The 18,337-nt window shown below is 55.7% G+C and overlaps 7 protein-coding genes across 7 annotated transcripts; 4 read left to right on the top strand and 3 right to left on the bottom strand.

The window, feature by feature from the left end:
* Positions 1 to 263: 263 nt before the first annotated feature.
* On the bottom strand, positions 264 to 1,412 carry K437DRAFT_219742 (S-adenosyl-L-methionine-dependent methyltransferase; the record flags this gene model as incomplete). The annotated part of the gene is made up of 4 exons (XM_013390405.1): positions 264 to 562; positions 626 to 889; positions 950 to 994; positions 1,061 to 1,412. 4 exons carry the CDS (start codon positions 1,410 to 1,412, stop codon positions 264 to 266), a joined length of 960 nt encoding a protein of 319 aa, XP_013245859.1.
* Positions 1,413 to 2,092: 680 nt separating this feature from the next.
* K437DRAFT_219732 (uncharacterized protein) lies at positions 2,093 to 5,938 on the top strand (the record flags this gene model as incomplete). Its single annotated transcript, XM_013390404.1, has 6 exons — positions 2,093 to 3,737; positions 3,801 to 4,518; positions 4,582 to 4,596; positions 4,660 to 4,693; positions 4,759 to 4,981; positions 5,061 to 5,938. The coding sequence occupies 6 exons, from the start codon at positions 2,093 to 2,095 to the stop codon at positions 5,936 to 5,938; spliced, it is 3,513 nt and encodes a 1,170-aa protein (XP_013245858.1).
* On the bottom strand, positions 5,927 to 8,756 carry K437DRAFT_253671 (uncharacterized protein). Its single transcript, XM_013390403.1, has one exon. It carries the CDS (start codon positions 8,587 to 8,589, stop codon positions 6,103 to 6,105), a length of 2,487 nt encoding a protein of 828 aa, XP_013245857.1. The 5' UTR covers positions 8,590 to 8,756; the 3' UTR covers positions 5,927 to 6,102.
* A 424-nt stretch (positions 8,757 to 9,180) lies between these two features.
* On the top strand, positions 9,181 to 11,983 carry K437DRAFT_253670 (Het-C-domain-containing protein). Its single transcript, XM_013390402.1, has 4 exons — positions 9,181 to 9,570; positions 9,650 to 9,723; positions 9,794 to 10,171; positions 10,238 to 11,983. Exons 1-4 carry the CDS (start codon positions 9,308 to 9,310, stop codon positions 11,809 to 11,811), a joined length of 2,289 nt encoding a protein of 762 aa, XP_013245856.1. The 5' UTR covers positions 9,181 to 9,307; the 3' UTR covers positions 11,812 to 11,983.
* A 953-nt stretch (positions 11,984 to 12,936) lies between these two features.
* K437DRAFT_253668 (uncharacterized protein) lies at positions 12,937 to 14,949 on the top strand. Its single transcript, XM_013390401.1, has 5 exons — positions 12,937 to 13,544; positions 13,621 to 13,747; positions 13,815 to 13,855; positions 13,930 to 14,360; positions 14,433 to 14,949. The coding sequence occupies exons 1-5, from the start codon at positions 13,082 to 13,084 to the stop codon at positions 14,562 to 14,564; spliced, it is 1,194 nt and encodes a 397-aa protein (XP_013245855.1). The 5' UTR covers positions 12,937 to 13,081; the 3' UTR covers positions 14,565 to 14,949.
* Positions 14,950 to 15,222: 273 nt separating this feature from the next.
* Positions 15,223 to 16,245, top strand: K437DRAFT_219683 (uncharacterized protein; the record flags this gene model as incomplete). Its single annotated transcript, XM_013390400.1, has 2 exons — positions 15,223 to 15,993; positions 16,072 to 16,245. 2 exons carry the CDS (start codon positions 15,223 to 15,225, stop codon positions 16,243 to 16,245), a joined length of 945 nt encoding a protein of 314 aa, XP_013245854.1.
* Positions 16,135 to 18,327, bottom strand: K437DRAFT_253666 (kinase-like protein). The gene is made up of 3 exons (XM_013390399.1): positions 17,725 to 18,327; positions 16,667 to 17,638; positions 16,135 to 16,581 (listed from the first exon to the last, which is right to left on the bottom strand). Exons 1-3 carry the CDS (start codon positions 18,019 to 18,021, stop codon positions 16,348 to 16,350), a joined length of 1,503 nt encoding a protein of 500 aa, XP_013245853.1. The 5' UTR covers positions 18,022 to 18,327; the 3' UTR covers positions 16,135 to 16,347.
* Between the last annotated feature and the right edge of the window lie 10 nt (positions 18,328 to 18,337).

Below are 18,337 nucleotides of genomic sequence, written 5' to 3'. Positions count from 1 at the left end.
CTGACATGGATGACTAAATATCGCATATACTCAATGCTGAATCAATAGACCCCAGGGCGTGAAAGCGTTTACTCTCAAAGACTCCAAGAAGGGACGCTCAAGGGACAGCGATATGTGTGCATCGCAAGACTATCTACGAGAATCTTCGGGGTTGCCCAGCACCTCCTTCAGGCTAACCTGTCCGCTGCCACGCTTCAATGGTTGTGGCTGAGACTCGGCTGGCTTCCAACCAATCTTCAGGCCAGTCACGGGGATAAAAGCCATCAGCCCTGCGCGCTCGAGTCACAGAGATATTGCCGACTCACCATGAAAATGACACTGAATGTTGCCGGTATGGTGCCGTCTTCGTTGCCGTGAAGCGCTTGGTAGGTAGCAGCTGCACTGAGAAGCGTGTCTCGTTGCAGATTCGGCCGGCGGTTGATGATCGCGTTGCTTTCACCCATATCTCGCAAGTCGTGGATCAGCTCAAACATGGAAGGGTAGGAGACGGTCACGTCGTCGACATCGATTGTGGGTATATTGAAGCCAGCACGCGACAGCAGCGAGGCCATGTCACTTGATTCTGCATGTTTTTGGCTGGATCAGTAAGGATCAATTAGGTGCGAGTGCATCTTCGGCAGCTCACCTGCCATGGGCGAAACTCTTGCAGATATCCCTCCTTCTCTCTCCTGTTCAGCGAGCTGCAAGCTTGTCCGAAGCTCGAAAAGCGTGTCGCCTCCGCAAATGGCACCTACAAAGACCCCGTCGGGCTTTAAAGCTCGACGGATCTGAATGAGCGCTCCTGGAAGATCGTTCGTCCATTGCAGAGACCCGATGGAAACGACGCAGTCAAGCGAGTTTTCTTCGAATTCTAGAAATTCCTCATCCATTACTCGGCGTTCAATTTCAACTGCAGAGAGATTCTAAAGTCAGCGAGGCGTCGGCAAGAAACCCGAGAGCGAACACATACAGGGGGCTTGTGAATCTAGATGTTGATCCCGGTAGAGCATCTTCTCTGCGTGCATATCCAAAGTTGAGGCATGTCACTTCAGCCGGAAAACGCCACGAAGCGAAAGCTTACCGCTTGAGTCACACATGATAAGCCTCTGCGTTTTCGTTTGACTGACGTCTAGAAACTGACGTAAGCTTCCTGGGCCCGACCCGATCTCGACGATGGTGGAATGCGGCCGCTTGATGTCAAGCAGACGCTCTGCCACATTTTCGGCGAGTGCGCTGCGAACATAGTCTGTCAATCTTGAAGAGTCCCCTGGGTTCCCCTCGAATGATCGCCGGTCAGCCGATACTGGTCGGCGCGAAGCTGCTCGGTCCTTCTGCGCTACCTTGACTGCACGATCGAAGATGGTAAATGGTGAATTGGGCTTGGGTGGACCCGGCTTCGGATTGGTAGTCTGAGGACTTGTTCCAGGCGGCATCGACGTTGCTGAAGCATATCCGCATCGATGTATCCAAGGAGCTGATGTCAGCACGGTGGCCCGACGGCGCAAAGGCCGGCATCGAAGGGCCACTCGGCATGCCTCTGCGCAAGCCGGGGAGGTTCTGCACGTCATGCTGGATGGCCGTGCCGAGATTTTATGCTTATCAGTGTGCGAGCAAGACTGTCCTTGCAAAAAAGCAAGCAGACACAAGCCTGGAGGCTGGAGAATCCAATCGAAGCTCTGCCGATTGGAGAGCTCCCATTTCCATCAATACCTACACGTGAAGAGAAGTTGCCAAACTGGCCAAGTCATTGATAATTAGGTCACACAGTAGTAATTAAACAACGAAAGGCCAATCGCGTGTAGCATTTCGGCCGAGATATACGTGTGCACTACAACGGTCAAAAAAGTCACGCGTCGCGACGGCATTGTGAGTTCGAGCTGGCCCCACTATTCATCCGGCAATCGGCTTTGTAAGTTGCTTGTGCCTTAATGGCTGTCGGTTAAGGATACCGTGCTAAGATGTTTAGGAGTACAGTTCCCTTACAGATGCGTGCTCGGGCACCATCAACGTCACAACATTGAACTAGCACTAGGGAATGTCAGCCGATGAAGAAACGGCCCCCGGGCGCGGCGTACGCCCCTCGCGGTTCCCCCGGCAGCCTACTGGCGACGACATGCTCCCAAACGGCGTGTCAGACGTTAGCCCCGAGCACTGGTCAGGGAACCTCGAAGCTGGGGGCGTCAGCATCTCTCAAGGAAAGGTGGATCCGAACGGACACGCTGATTTCGCAGAGAACGTTTCCAAGTCTCTTCGACAGCGCCACAAACCTCGAAATGACTTTCACGTTCACCTCGATTTGGGCGCCGACAAAGCTGGAGCGGGACAAACATCAACGACCGATTCTAGTGGCAAGTGCAAACTGCGAGAGTCATGGAAGGGCAGCGCGATCTACAAATTTCTAGAGCGTCAATGGAGCTGGATCCCTCCAATATTGACATGGCCGAAGCTCAAGCCTGTCTTTCGGAGCTCTCTCGTAGCTTGGATATGTCTGGTGCTTCTGATCATAAATCCGGTGCAGCTAATGCTTGGTCAAGCATCATTCCTCATTCTGATCGGTGCCTTCATCCAGCCGGCTGAGGCGCCTCTCGCGACAGTGATCGAGCGCGAGTTTTTTTTGCTGTTCTTCCTTTGCGTCACCTGGGCGTACAGCTGCATTGCAGTGGCGATTGCGCACGCCGTTCGAGATGTCAAGCTCGCGGCAAGCGAGGTACCAAATCCGGTCGCCATTTTTCAAGCCGAATATCTCGAGACCAAACCGGCCATTGTCTGTGCCTTTTTCCTTGCTTTCGGCTCAGCCATCCTACTGTGGATCAAGATCCACTTCGGCCCTTCGCCATTTCTCTTCGCAACTGTCCTGTCATGCATCTTGCTCAACATCATGTTGACGTACGCGCCGCTTTTTCCATACGCGTACTACTCGCTCGGAAAGCAGGTCGTGGTACCTCTGACAGTCAAGGTGGGTGTGACGATCCTCATATCCTTTGTCTTCTTTCCTAAGAGCAACAACGCTCTGTTCGTCGAGCGCATTGTCGCAGTCCTTAAACCTATGGCCTCAGTCATGACTCAACAACAAGAACTGCTGAAGAAAAGCCCGCTCGAGGAAGACTTTGACTTCTACCTCGTCCCCAATCTACTTAATACGGCAGAGGCGGGACTAATGCCTCTGCAGATGGCCTCTCGCCTTTTGACGCGCGAGCTAAGCTTCGGTCATGCCAATGGATCGGACCTAAAGCAGCTCGAGATCCTCACACGCAAGATGATCCCTTCTTGCGACGGAATGGCATACTATTACGCCATGGTCAGGCAAGACTTGGAGCACTCGCACTTCCCACGTACCCCAGCGGCGAGCGTCGTTGGTACACCCCGTTCCTCGAGGCCAAGCACACCGGCCCCGTCACGTCCACCGTCTCCCACTCGTGATGCGCTGAACGAGACGACCTCGTCGAATGCAGTCGCAGATGGACGATTCGCAAACATGTCGCGTGGGCATATGGCTTTAGGCTCCCGAATGTCAAATGGCTCCATGAAAGGAGATGGGCGACCGACAGCAGGTCTTCATCATCATTCACTGCTGCACAACGTTTTTCACCATCACTCGAAGGTTCCTTCAACATCAGGATCGGGCCGTCGGAGTACCATCTTTCACCACCCTCAACGCGAAGAGCAAGCCCCTGTGGGCACTTGGGAAAGTTTGCGATATGCAGAGGTGGAGACGCACTTACATCCAGCAGGAAACGATGTCTTCACTGAAAATCTGAGTATGTACGCATCACGAGAATAAATCCGGTTCAGAGCTCGTTGACATCTTCGCCTGTTAACAGTGCGGCTACTCGGAGAATGTTCGCAAGATTTGTTAGCGGCCAACAATGACGCTTTACAGCTGCTGATCAAGTGGCTCGAAGATTTGAATCACAGCCGTCTTAGCGACCTAGTGGATCGCTTCTTCAGACCGAGACGATGTCTTCACAAGAGTCAAACATCGGCTCAAGGCTTCGCCGATGCCGTTTCTGACCTTGAACGCCATTTGGAAAAGTTCCGCGTTGCGACGCGCTTTGGTATTCTTGAGCCATTCAAGACCCCTGGGGACGATTTGCTGTCCAGCGCCGTGCCTTATCGCTACCTCTACCAGGCCTTTGTCCACCAATTCCACCACATGGAAACGACGGAGCACATACTTCAGATCCTTCGCGAGGTCAACCGTATCTGTGATGCAAGAGCGATGCCCAGGTTCTGGGCTCCGAATCTCCCCAAATTGTGGTCCTTCGAGGCCTGGCTGGACTTTGGCGAGGGGGACCAACACGCAGATCCGACAGAAGGGGCTAGTGAAATTCTTGGAGCTCCTTCATCCATCATCGAGCTGGGTGTTTCCAAGCCACGTGATCCGGACGCCTTGGCACCAAGCACTGCAGCGCAAGCGGTCTATCGCAGTCTTTTTGACTTTCTCAGTACGCTTTTCCAAGGCAATATGCTCTTTGCTCTAAAGGCCGCTGTCATGACAGGCATCATCGCCCTACCTACCTATCTCAAGAGCAGTGCCGAGTGAGTTTGAGTGGCGCCGACTCGTGCTCAGCGGATCTGAACTGATAGATCCGATGTCCTCAGATTCTGCTATGTGAAGTGAGGAGGGAATTCGCTGCTCGGCTTATGTTTCCGGGAACGTTGACGCCTCCTTTTCTGCAGCCGTGCGATCTGGAGCATATTCATGGCGCAGTTGGTCCGTCACAGCTCCGAGCTCACTTCGCGGAGCAAGCCTTGCTGACATCTCCATTTCTCTTGCAGACGCTCTCGCGATTCAAGGGGGACACGGTCTTTGGCCTGGTATCACGAATCATCGCCACTGTTTTGGGGTGCATCTGCGGGGTGCTCATCTGGTACATTGGAGATGGCCATGGGAAGGGAAACCCTTATGCATTGTGCGCCGTCTCGGCTGTTGGGTTCATCTTAATCTTCAGCTTCCGCCTCTACTATCCGGCCCCTCCTATAACGTTGATTATCACTGGAGGTGAGAATGCAAGTGCCAACCAACCCTATTGCAATGGTTTGCTGAATATGGGACTCTATCTCTGGCTCCTTGGTTGCAGTCACTGCCGCGTTAGTGATAGGGTACAGCTGGCAAGGCGCGCATGACCCAACATATGGCAATATTGGGTATGGAATCGCCGTAATGTGGCGTCGGTTGGTTGGCGTAATCATTGGCGTGACGATAGCAGCCATAGTGTCACTCCTGCCGCCGACCTCGACACTTCGGCAGCATCAGCGCATGAGCCATGCACGGACCATTGCAGAGATCGCCAACCTGCACTGCCAGGCGATCTCATACGCAGCGTGGCAAGAGGAGGGTAAGCCGACGGGAATGACCAAGGCTCTGATCGCACTGAGGGGGAAGTTACGGCGACTGAACGTCGCGAGCGCCAACATCACTTATGAGTGGAGTCTTCGAGGAACATGGCCCAAACAGAGGTATCAAGCTCTGTTCGAAGTGCAGATGGAGATTTCGAAGCTGTTGAGTCATCTGGTCTCAGTTCTCAAGAAGCTCCCTGAGCCCTGGGCCAAGGCACTCCTACGGAGGACCCGCCTTTCAGACCCGCTTTTCATCGGCGACGTCGTCGCAGTCCTCATCATGTGCTCGACCGCACTGCAATCCGGGATGCCTTTGCCGCAGATCACGCCTTGTCCGCTGCTGGACCGCTTTTTGCTGCTCAAGCCAGGATTCGCCATCACACAAGACGACGACGAAGACAACCTCGGCTTGCCGACTCACGTGACATTCGCGACTGTTTGCGATCCTGCGTATCTCAACTTTGCTGTCGGCGCCTCTACAGCCGCAGGGCTCATCATTCGACTGGACAAGCTGATGCTCGTCGTCAAGGAACTGGTAGGCGAGGCCTACCCCGTGCCAGCGGACTTACACGCACGTAATGCGGTGTTTGATCGATACAGGCACGTCAACAACCATTGATACATCGTGTTCATTATCAGTTAGCTTCTACGATGGCGACGGTGCATATCGTTTATAATGTACAAGGGTGTCCGAGGACACCGGGCTGACTCTGCAGTAATATCAGTTTTGCTCATCATCGCTCGTTCTCCTGACAGAGACGTGGGCAGAAGGTGGACACATTGTCAGGACCACGCGCCTTTGCCACCTGCAGCTGAGTCTAGGAAGAGCCGGATCCGTTCCTCCTTTTCGAACGCAGCTGAGCCTTCAAAGCGCATGAACTCGGAAGGCCGGCGCAGCTCAAAGGTGCTGAAGTCGGCTGGGATGCGCCCGCCGCCGCCGCCCTGATAATCTCCCATTACGCTCGCGAAACCATTAACAGCGCTGCCATCAGCTACAGAGAACTCTCCCATGATGCGGTCGATGAGTGGTCCGAGATTTGCGGCGTGCGCTCTGATCGTTGGCGAGTCGCCCTGGCGCAGGCTGGAGAGGAACGAGCTCTCCCACTGCGGTGGCTTGGCCCAGCCAAACGCCTGTCGCACAGCCTCGACAAGCTCGTGCCCGAACGAGAGAGGCAGATCCCGGTCGGTGCGTTCGGTCCACACATCTTTCACCTCCCTTGGCCAGCCGCCAGCGGCACTGTGGGCGCCAGATATGCCATTAGACGGTATGGTCGATGAGGAGGAGAAGGCGAAGGGGACAAAAGAGGAGAAGCGCGAGCGATGAGCGGCGCTCGTCGCGTTTGGCATGGCAGAGCCTTGCGCCGTTTGCCAGGCCAGTTGAAGCTTGACGAATGTGCCAGCGCCCCATGCTCGCACTGCGTCCTGCGCGCTGCACTCGCCCCTTGTGACGGTGCCGCTCTGTCCTGCGACATTCATGATGTTGGCGCTATCGCAGAGCTCTTGGATAAAGTAGCGCAACTTCGACCCAATTACCTCGACGGGTCGCAGGCTGAATTTGGGCGTGTCGTAGCGCAAGTACCGCACGCCCTTGCTGATGTCCTCTGGAGACAGACACTGCAGATGTCGGGCGCGCGAGAGGGAGCGCGGCGCGACGCGTCGCCACGTCGCGAGTAGGTCGCTGCTGTGCACATCCTCATCGACACCACGACAAAGCACTGCTGGGAACCCGAGCTTCTTGAGCTCGTCTTCACTCATGCATGCCAGTCGCTCCGGCTCGATAGCGCAGCCACTCTTCTGGAGGTGATCGAAAAGCATGGCCATACACGCCTTTTGAGATTTTGCGAACGTCTCTTCAGCTTCTATGCACGCTTCGATGTACGAGCCGGGCATGATGGCGCCGGCTCGAAGCGCGTAGAACTGCGGAAAGGGGACCGAGACACCCGTCAAGGGCGAGCGCGGGTCGATGCCGATCACGTGCAGCTTCTCAAGGCGTTGGCGTATACCTGGGAGGATGTATGCGGGTCCTGTCTGCCGTTGCTTTGCAGGGAAACTCTCTCCAGAGCGAGTGCGCATCGAATGCGAGGATGCCTTCTCTTCCAACACGCTCACCTCCTCAGCTGCGCCGCCAAAGCTCTTGACGAGCATATCCAGACTCTCGTCGTCACCATTGTGGACCAGCGTGAGCTCTCGGGGGCACAGCTCGCGTGCGCTGAAGCAACCACTGAACGCCTGTAGCTCCATCCCACCGAGAGAGAGGCGCTGCACGTTGGGCACATGCTCAAGCATGTGACAAAGCCGGTGTCCGTGGCGCACGGGTAGCTGACGCACTTTCTGCACCAGATGCCACGGCGCGTTGTACACGAGCTGCAGGATCAGCGAGAGGTGCGAGGCGATGCGCTCGCGCAGCGTGTCCAGCTCGTCGGTGAGCATGAGGATGTTGCCTCGTTGCTGCTGGCCCCCTTGGGTGCGGGGCGCAGGGAAGAGGTCTGGCGCCTCGTCCGCGTCGTCTTGGTCCTGCAGCCGAGCATCCGACGGGAGCGGCGTCGGTTCCGGAATGGTACATGGGTCCAGGTCGATGAGAAGATTTTCGATATATTGAGACAGTGGCTTCTCTGTTGGATAAGAGAGATACTTGTACCGTCGCTGGGTACTATCTGCCGCATCAAGCTGTTGGGTCTCGCTTGGCCGTTCGGGGTAAAGCGGCTCGATACCTTGATACCGCGAGGCGTCATTACGACGAGGACCACAGTCAATGCTGCTCCAGCGTTCCTTTGGGTTGATGGTACATCCAAATTGCTGCATCAGCACCGCCCGGGTTGCAGCATCGTTGCCCAGCTGCAGTTGCGCCTCGACCTCGGTGGCTCGGACTGTAAGGGCGTCGGCGAACGCGGTTGGGAGGGCCCATTCGTCGCACACGAGGCGCGTGACATTATGCAGCTGAAGCAACAGCCAGAAGGACGCTAATGACGCCTCGGACGTCAAGACGACCGTCTTGAAGCGCGCCGGTGCGGTGAGGGCGCAGACGGCGTGTGAGACGTAGGCAAGCGTGTGAGGGATGCGTGGATCGAGGTCGCAGGCGAGAAGAAGGATGTCATGCAGAATCTCCGGCGGGAGGATGGGAGGTCGAATGCGCCGCGTTACAGAATCATTCGGGATCCCAGAATCCAAGTCGGGCTCGACGCCGACTACATCATGATGGTCTCGCTTGCCTGTCGGTAGCAGGTCGCATGAGGCATCACGGCTTGCTGGCCGGTGGTCATCGCTCTGCATGGTTCAGCCGACCGCTGTCGCACTTTCCCGCAAGCTGCATCGCTGGTCGCTGCGTGGCCCCTGCAGTCGTGCAGCGCAGATGCAACAGAGCAACCATCTCCTGTCCGATGCAGCTCGCAGGTCGCCACTCGCGCGGGCAGGAGGGGTGGTGCCAGATACGCTCGAAGTTCAAACTCGTTGTCCCCATGGCATCTCCACTTACAGGCCAGCTTATACAGATTTTAGGATGAGTCTCACAACCCTAATTTGGGGGGAGAGAATTGTGCTTTTTTTTCTTTCTCATATAGCTCTGCTTGCACGGGCCACTGCACTTCACTGGGTTTCAGATCACGCGGCCCGGGGTGGCACATGCATGATGGATCATGTTTCATCAGCACAGCCACGGAAATGACACGGAATTTGAGCACAGCCCGCACGCTGCCCTAAAGGAACAAAGCCTTGCCCGCTGGCAGCGCTGAGTCAGTGATGCCACAGCGCGCACAAGCCACACGGACCATCATCTCTCTCCCCACAATGCTGCGCTTCGCTACGCTACAAGCACAGACGGCCAACGGCACAGCCTACAACCCACACACACACACACACACCTCGCAACCTCTAACTGGGGAAGACGCTCATAAAGCACAAGCACGGGGTGGGCGGTGAATCAGCACATCCCTCCTCCCCGATCGCACGTCCCCCCTCCTCTTTCCCTTCAAGCACAACGTGCAAGATGACGATGCTCCTCTCGCGTCCACGCCTCGCAGTCCTGTTGGCCATCCTCGCAGTCGTGGCCCTTAGCTCGCTGCAACAGGCAGCTGCGTTTGGTGCCGGAAACATCCCCTCGTGGGCGTACTTGGAAGGCAAGGCCTTTCGCCATGGTGACCTCGAGGATGTCCTCGCAGAGATTGCCAAAAAGTCTGGCGGACTGCTGGGACGTGGCAGCAAGTTCACCGGCCTTGACATCAAGCGGGTCTACTTTGGCAACTGGCTCAGAGACTAGTAAGCGCGCGAGCGTCCGTTCTACATCTCTTCGTCGTTGCATAGCGCGCTGACGTTCACCTCGCCGATTTCGCTCTAGCTCGCAAGCGATGGATGTCGGTGCGCTCGAGAAGCTTTCCAAGCAGACCATCCTCAACATCGTCATGGTTCTAGGTAAGGTCACCTTGCTCTCAATCTGCGCCTCGGAAGCCCTTTCCTAATAGGATTTGCTCTCTGCTTTCAGGCTTCCTCGCTTTTGGTTACGTCACCGAAGAATTCGAAGTCACCGATGAGCGGCTGTCCGTCTACTCGACGCAAGAGCACATCGATAATCCCAAAGGCTATGCAGAAGGCAAAGACGCCCGACAATTCGACTCGCGCCTTCGCGGGCCTTGCGATCCTCGTGAGCTGGAGATCGATCCGCGCAGTGGCATGAAGAACTACATTGCCAACGAGACCGGAACCTGGGATACCACCAGTGCTGTCGTTAAAAAGACGCTTATCCGCACCATCGAGATGGGTCGCCGGGCCAGGAGAAGCGGGAGCAACGAAGAGCTCTTCGAGGCTTACCGCCTCCTGGGGCAAGCATTGCACACCTTGGAAGATTTTGCCGCACATTCAAGTAAGTTTATCCCTTTCTCGCATGCACCCGCGCCCGAGCTCAACTTTTGTTTGGCTCCCTCGGCAGACTTCTGCGAGCTGGCGCTCTATAAGCTCGGACACAGGGATGTGTTCTTGCACGTTGGGGACAATGTCCGTGTCCAGAGTCCTATGGGGCCGATTGCACCGCTCGTGACTGGCACGTTCGGCTCGAGCGATTTCATGCATTCTCTGCTCGGCGAGGCATCCGACAAGCTCTCAAGCGCATCTATCTCCGACCTTTCTGACAAGGTGTCGAATGCGAAAGCCCAACGCTCGCGCAGCGAAGGCGGAGATGCGGTTGGGAATCTGATATCCGTGCTTGGCAAGGTGCCTGGTGGTCTGGGCGGCGACAATGGCGCCAGCGTCAGCCGCGACATCGAGAGCGTCTCTCGTGGCCCATCGCAAGACCCTTCGCAGCTGAGTCCGCAGGAGATGTACAAGAACCTGTGGCGCATTCTCTCCCTGCGCGATCGCATAATGAAGAGCATCGAGGCAACCATCGACCGCATTCCCGTTCTCAACTCGCTCGTCGAGACGATAAGCAACGCGGTCAACGTATTTATCTACAGCATGCTCGAGCCGTTCGTCACGCCGCTTGTCCAGCAAGCGTTGGGCGGCCTGCACGCCGGCAGCTCGGCTATCATTGACAACGAGGATCAGTACGAAGTGTTCGACAACCCCAACGCGTCGGATCCGACGCACAGCATGCTCTCGAAGGACCACTTTGGGCTTATCCTCAACGAGGTTGCCGGTAACGTCGCGCAGATCACCACGCGGGCCGCCGCCAAGCTCGTGGTTAAGGCGTGGGACGACGACAGCATGGATGCGACGCACTCGGCGGACACGTGCCTTGCGTCCATGTTCCACCCGTTCTACCTCAACCCGCAGAACATGGCACCCGTGCAGAGGGAGATCATGGACTACATGGAGTGCTGGGCGCGCGAGCATCCAAACGAAATCAGGCGCCTTGACAAGCACAATGTGCGCAACCACACCAATACGCGTTCGGGCAAGGCAGAGGCGCACTCACACGGCGGCGGCAGCGGTGGTGGTCATCACAACAACAATAATAATCAGAGTAGCATCCCCGGCGGTGCAGGCGGTGGCTTTGGACACATGATGGCCGGGCAGGCGCAAAACTACCTTGGTGGCAAGCTGCAGCAGGCGACATCGGGCTTCATCCCGCCGCAGGCTGCCAGCTTCCTCGGACGCAGGGATCTGGATGAACGCGCGATGGGGCGCAGCGAAGGTTTCGGCGGCAACAGCAGCGAAGGAGGCGGGGCGCATGGCTATGGCGGCTACGGTGGCACCGAGGGTAGCGGCAGCGGTGCGCCTGGCTTCCCGCAAGAGCAGCCGCACTATGCCCCGCCGCCTCAAGGCCCGCCGCCGAGGGAGATGCCGTCGTACTCTTCGCCGGGCTACCCACCGCTGCCACAGCCACAGTACGGCGGCATGCCTGACCAGGCATACCCCGGATACCCGCAACCAGGCAACTTCCACCAGCAGCCTCCCCCACCTGGTCCGCCGCACGCCGGTGGCGGCCCAGAATATGGGGGTCAGCAGCAGCATGGGTATGGAAGCGGCGGCGGATATGGAGGCGGGTATGGCGGAGGGTATTGATAGGCGTCTATGCGTCCAACTGTGGGCGTTTTGGAATGTCATACAAGCAAGGCGTTGGAGCCTATAGCAGTGCTGCAACTATGTATGTATGTATGTATGTATGTATGTATGTAGATGGATGACATGGGTCTCCGCAGGCCCTCGGCAATTAGAACTTTCAACATTTCTGCCATGAAGTTTTTGTTTGTTCGGAGGTTTCTTTCGCTACGAGCAAGAATGCTCACTTGACCGACAGCCTCCCGTTCACATATGCATACATACAATATACACATAAGTGCATGTAAACCAGTACCTGCCAATCCGGTATTCTAGTACCTCATCAGCTTTCCAAGCCTTTGTTCACCATTGCGCGACTCGCTGGCGGCTGTTGGCCGTTCGAATGGGGGAGCTGCCAAAGACTACCAACGAGCAATCATCAAAGGCAGGAAGTCCCATCTCAACGCCTATCTCTCAGGGCCCAAAACGCCCAAGGTAGAAAGGATCATTGCTCACGCTCATCAACCAAACGATCAAGCATGGCCGCTTGATCCCAGAGGCAGACCTCTCAGGCCCTCTCCAGGTTCCTGCAGACATTAGTGCAGGGGCTAGCGACCAGCGCTGACACCGTGACCCGTACAACAAGTGATTGATATCGAAATGCAAGCATATGCTTGTACCATGTACGAATACTGCGATGGATTCCAGAGGGTTGTGATTTGCCCTCATTCGTGCTCTGCTTTGTGCTGCCAGAGGAGAAGTGCAGAGAGAAGCCACAGCTAAATTCAACGCTCACTCAGGCACCAAAAGCTCCTGTTCCGCGCTTTGTGCCACTGCTGCAGCTGCAAAAGCTCACAACTGATCTCTGAGCCGATCGGCCCTCGGGCGAAGTTGCGCTTCGGTCACCGGATGATGGATGAATTTTTTCGGTGTGTTGGGGAAACGGCTTTTGCGGTTCCCGCTTTGCCTAGATTCATTGGAATCCTTTTGTTCTCGGGGCCCATGCAAAGTCGCAGGTCGCAAAGTCTACAGCTGCGTTTAGCGCTGCGGCCTCATCCGCTTTGGAGCACGCTGGACACTGATGGCCGTCGGACAGCATTGCTGGGTTTGTCATTGAAATGTACTGCAGACGTCGGACATCCATATATATATATATCTAGGAGCATATAGGTGGCATACAGGTCGCATCTCAAAGCTTGTTCGTATCCTACCACACCTAATCAGGCCTGATTCCCAAGGTGCAGCTCGAAGAACCGGCGAAAGTCGCGCCCGTTTGTGCCTTCACGCCGCCACCATGCCTTCGTATCCACTCGATTTTCCTAGCGTATCGACAATCTCGCGTCTAGCGACGCAGCCATACCCGGCATACCCACATGGCATCTTCGTATCGCGACAAGTCTTCGAGCTTTCCATGTCAGCATGGACGCCCGTTGCCATCGGTGCCCTGTACCTGCTCATGTCCAAAACGGCCAACAGTCGCCTCAAGCGTCGCATCGCACAGAATAAACGCGGTGAAGCCCCTCCACCCAAGGACTACATCAAGGGTAGCAAGATCCTGAGCAACCTGGTGCTCGCGCACAATGCTGCCCTTGCCGTCTTCTCGGCATGGGCGTTCTGGGGTACATTCACTCGTGTCGTCCCTTACTTTTGGCATGGCGCCACCCAGGGAGGACTCCAAGGCCTTGGCAACGCGTATTGCACTGTGCCAACGCATGATCCTACCGGACTCGGCGGTATTCTCTGGTGGTTCTACATCAGTGAGTTTCCTGTATACCCATGATGTCGGTTCTCCTGTCTTCTGACAGCATACTTTGCGATATCCTCTTGCTATAGGCAAATACTACGAGATCTTCGATAGCATCATTCTCATCCTGAAGGGTAAGAAGGTCTCAAATCTCCAGAGCTACCACCACGCTGGCGCTATCGCTGCCATGTGGTCAGGCGTTCGTTATTCAGCAAGGTGTGTCATCGAACAATAACGAGCCTATCTATGGCCCTTTAAAACTGATCGACTCCACCCTACGCAGCGCAATTTTCATCTTCTCGATGTTCAACGGCGCCATCCACAGTGAGCCTGGTTTTCAGCTGTCAAAATGGTACTCGCACCGGTGCTGACCACCGCATCATGCGCTATCTTTGTAGCGCTTATGTACAGCTACTACACGCTGTCCACACTCCGCCTTCCCTTTGCAAGTGCCCTGAAGAAGAGCATGACAACAGCGCAGATCACGCAGCTGGTCGTCGGCTGCTTCATCGCCTCGCTGTCCCTCTTCGTGAGCTACTCTCCCACCGCCTACCCATCTGGGGCACTCCCATCGATCGGTGATCTGGAGGGCATACTGTCCAGCCGATCCTACCAAAATTTGCGCGAAGTGTTGAAGAGCGAGACTGTTACAGCGGCGCTGGGAGATACCAATTCCTTCACCGCACAGATGCGCAACTACCTCCTCACCCTCGGCACTGTGAGCGCAAGCGGAAGCAGCAATACGTCGACCCATGCCTCGCACTCTTCCTCCACTGCGGTCCCTGCGACGACGCCTTCAATTCTTCTTCGCGACGGCTTGCTGTATGCTGCGACCCACAATGAGGCAGGAACTGTCAGCTGTTGCGCTTCGACAGGCCAGGCTTTCGCCGTGCTGCTCAACGTCGTATACCTGCTTCCGCTCATCCTGCTATTCGTGCGCTTCTACCTCAGGAGCTACAGAGTCAAGCAGGTTGGTGAGCATGAGGGCGGTCCTGCCATCAAGGCCAACTTGAAGACCAAAAAGTCGCAGTGAAGCGAGCCATTGTGACGGGGCGATCTGCGGCGCACACTCTCTCAACGACCGTCCATGCCAACTCATCCAGCCGCACCAATACATTTACCATATTCGGATTTAGCCATGCTTTTTTTGTTTAACCACACAGCGTGTACTTGTAACATACTTTGTATCAAGACCTTCCAGCTCGCAATCAGGCCATTGCACACACCTATATATACGCCAATTGGGCCCAGCCCGCATGACGGAGATTCGCGTCGGGAGCAAGGCGACAAAGAGCTCTAGTTGAATAGCCAAGGACAAACCGGCAATGGCATCTGGCGACACTGCCATGTGCGAAGCAGCGAACCCGATGGGTGGATTTGAATGCGAGCCTCTTTGATTGCCAGCCACCAGCGTGCAGATCAGTGAGTTGGGGACACGTCGATAGATGGCCAACGACTCATAGACCATGTTGCACCGATTAACACTGGTGGATTGCGTGGAACCCCAAACCTTTGGGGGCCTGCGGCCTAAGCGGTGGCAATCAAATGAAGGTGCTTCCAGCCAGGCAAAGGAGAGATGATGAGAACCTGGGTCATGGAGGCATTCATCCATCGGTCTGTTCAGCTTTCTTCCATTTGTGCCAGTTGCCATTTCGCTCCAGTAGCTTATGGACCATTATCAAGCATCGGCAATGACGTTCAAAGTGACTGTAGTCAAGCGCACGAGCAAAAAGCCTACTGGTCGGCAGAGCACCTCATCTGTCTTCCCGTTGACGCTCGAGCTGCCAACCGATTCGCCCACGGTTGCCGATCTCAAAGCTGCGATCAATGACAAGGTCGGCTACCTATCTCCCTCTCGCCAGCGTTTGACAAATTCGGACAACAAACCGCTTCTGGACGATGACAAGCAGCTTAACTCTGGGGGAGTTGTGCCCGGCGATACTATCCAACTGAAAGACCTCGGTCCTCAGATCGCATGGAAGACAGTATTCTTAACCGAATACTTTGGGCCGCTCTTCATCCATCCTCTCATATATCTCTATGGACCAGCCATTTACGGGAAGAACTTCCAACACTCCAAGATGCAACAATACGTGCTCGTCATGGTGCTTGCTCACTATGCCAAGCGAGAGTTGGAAACTCTCTTCGTCCACCGCTTTTCGAATGCGACGATGCCGATGTTCAACATTTTCAAGAACTCCTTCCACTACTGGGTCCTCTCTGGGCTCCTCCTTGCTGGTGGTGTGTACGGTCCCTGGTCATCGGCAAGTGCAGTGAAGGGCACGATTCAGGCACAAGACGGATTCTTGAATGCCTGCGTAGGCGTATGGGCCATCGCAGAATTGTGCAACCTCCGCTGCCACATGATGCTCAGCAACCTTCGACCCAAGGGCACAAAGCAGCGCAAGATCCCAAGGGGTTTTGCTTTCGAGCTCGTTAGCTGCCCGAACTACTTGTTCGAGGTGCGTCCCGTTTTTCATGCTCCGGTCATAGATACAACTGGCTTACACCTGATGAACCAATCTGTTTCTTTTCAACAGAGCATTGCTTGGGCAGCGGTCACAGTCATGACGCTGAACCCGGCAGCACTGATTTTCTCCGCCGTGTCAGTGGGCCAAATGCTCATTTGGGCGCTCAAGAAGCACCGCAACTACCGCAAGGAGTTCAAGGACTACCCACGGGGGAGGAAGTCTATGTTCCCTTTCATCCTCTAAAACGCGAGGGCGTGATTCATCGCAAAAATGAGTTCTCACGTCATCAATGTATGCTACAGGAAACAACCTTCTATACACCGGCATGCAAACCCACCGGAAACATCAATCCCTATCCAGAAGCTGCGCGAGGTCATGTGCACGCGGCCGCATACTTGCGCTGAGCGCCGTACATCGCTCCACTCCCTCTACGGTAAGCTGAACGCTGTGCCTTGTGGCTGTGCCCGCCGCGGACGAGTCGATGAGCTCAGCTGCGATGGGAAGTCGCGTCCAAATGGCTTCTGCAGCCGAGCGACGGAAAGGCATGCGCGATAACGGCGGTTGGAAACTTTGCGCTTCCTGAAGAAATGGTGAAGCAAGTCGCCAGCATTTAGTCAGCTGACTGCGCCTCTACTGACGAGAAGGGGCATACTGGAGTACTGACTGGCCAATCCGCTATCTGTTCAGGCAATCCTTTAAGCTGAAATATACTCGCTGCGAGTGGAATCTCGCCCATGAAATCTAAATGAAACAGATTCTTACGCTTGAAACTGACGCGTGGCTTGTCGACCTCTGAGCTGAAGCTTGGCGACTGGCCGATTTTGTCGAGTTCCAACGTGTCCTCTGAACCTTTCGGCGAGTCCGGAACACGACCAAACGGGGATTTGAAGTCGGGCGAATCCCTTGAGCTTCGCCAGCTGGGGTCTGCTTCATCATCGGAAATGGACGCTGAGTCGCCTCCTGCGTCTTCCCCACTGGCGTGGGCCACGACACCAACGAAGGCGGTGAAGAACATGGATACGATGCAGCCAGCGCCCCAAATGTCTACCTTGGTCGCATCATAGCCATCCTTTGGTGCAAAGAGCAGCTCGGGCGCCCGAAATACGGTTGTGCCTAGCTGCGCGGTCATGCTCCGGCGTGAGGACGCTGATGTTGAGTCGTCAGGGGACGCATTTGCATGGAGGTATTGCGTTGATGGCCGAGAAGTAGACGAAGTAGCGCACCCGGATAGATTTTCGGCTGTGCCAAAGTCGATCAGCTTGAGATTGTACTCGTTGCAAAATGAAGGAGACGAGGAAGAAGACTTGCGTGCGAGGACAATGTTTGATGGCTTGATATCACGATGAGCTACGCGCGCCTCGTCGTGGAGGTATGCAAGTGCAGAGAAGAGCTGGTGCGATAAGCTTTGCGCCTGATTGACGTACTGGGCGAGGGTACGAGGCTGATCGTTGCCTGCGCCTGACTGCGGCGAAGCAGACAGCGGAGGAAGGCGAGCTGCGGCTCGCAGCGATGAAGGCAATGTGGAAGAGTCATTCAAAACGTCATCCAGCGTCCACTCAAACCATGGCATTAGCAGGGACACGGTAGTGGTCATGAAATCCACCTCTTCCTCCACGGCCGCCAGCAAGGTCGGTATCTGTAATTCCAAACAGCCGTCATCTTTCGTCAATTCTCACGTGCATTCCCATGCCTAAGCATCGATCACCGGAGCCATCAACGCACCCATGCCGACTTCATACGTCTCAAAAAAGCAACCTCCTTCTTGACATCATGCGGTCGTGGCTGGTCCTCAAGTGTAACTCTCTTGATACAGGCACATTCGTTGCCGCTTTCGCTTGCTGCCAGCAGCACGGTGTGGTTGGGCCAATATCGGTAAACGCAAGAGGACCTACCGTCGGCTTTGTGGACGATTCGGCGACCGCCTGGCGCTTGAAATGTCGAAGCGGGCTCGGCTGCGGAAGGGATGAGCGGCTGCCGCGGCCCTGGTGTGTATTCAGGATGCTGATACAAGATGATCATCGTGAGATGCTGCTGCCTGCGGGACCTTTCTCAGGGCCTCAAGAAAGTCACACTCCAGGCCACGCGTTGGGCAGTCTGGTTTCCCGAGGCTAGACAGGGTTGCCTGTTGAGGGCCTGTATGCGAGCGTAACTTGGAAATCATGGTTAGGACTTGGCTGCTGATTTCGTGACATGTCGCGTCGCGACCTCTTTATGCTTTGACTCGGGCTCCAGGCCCACCTTCACACTTTGATTATATAATTACCTCGTTTTTGGCGTCGTTCTCGCTGCTCGTGCCACTCTGTCGTCATCGCTCGACTTTCCGCTCATCCTCGTA

The sequence above is a fragment of the Tilletiaria anomala genome (assembly GCF_000711695.1).
Source record: "Tilletiaria anomala UBC 951 chromosome Unknown K437scaffold_5, whole genome shotgun sequence".
In the NCBI taxonomy this organism is placed as follows: domain Eukaryota; kingdom Fungi; phylum Basidiomycota; class Exobasidiomycetes; order Georgefischeriales; family Tilletiariaceae; genus Tilletiaria; species Tilletiaria anomala.
The sequence above is the reverse complement of the archived record's forward strand: the minus strand, read 5'-3'. Positions and strand labels throughout refer to the sequence as shown.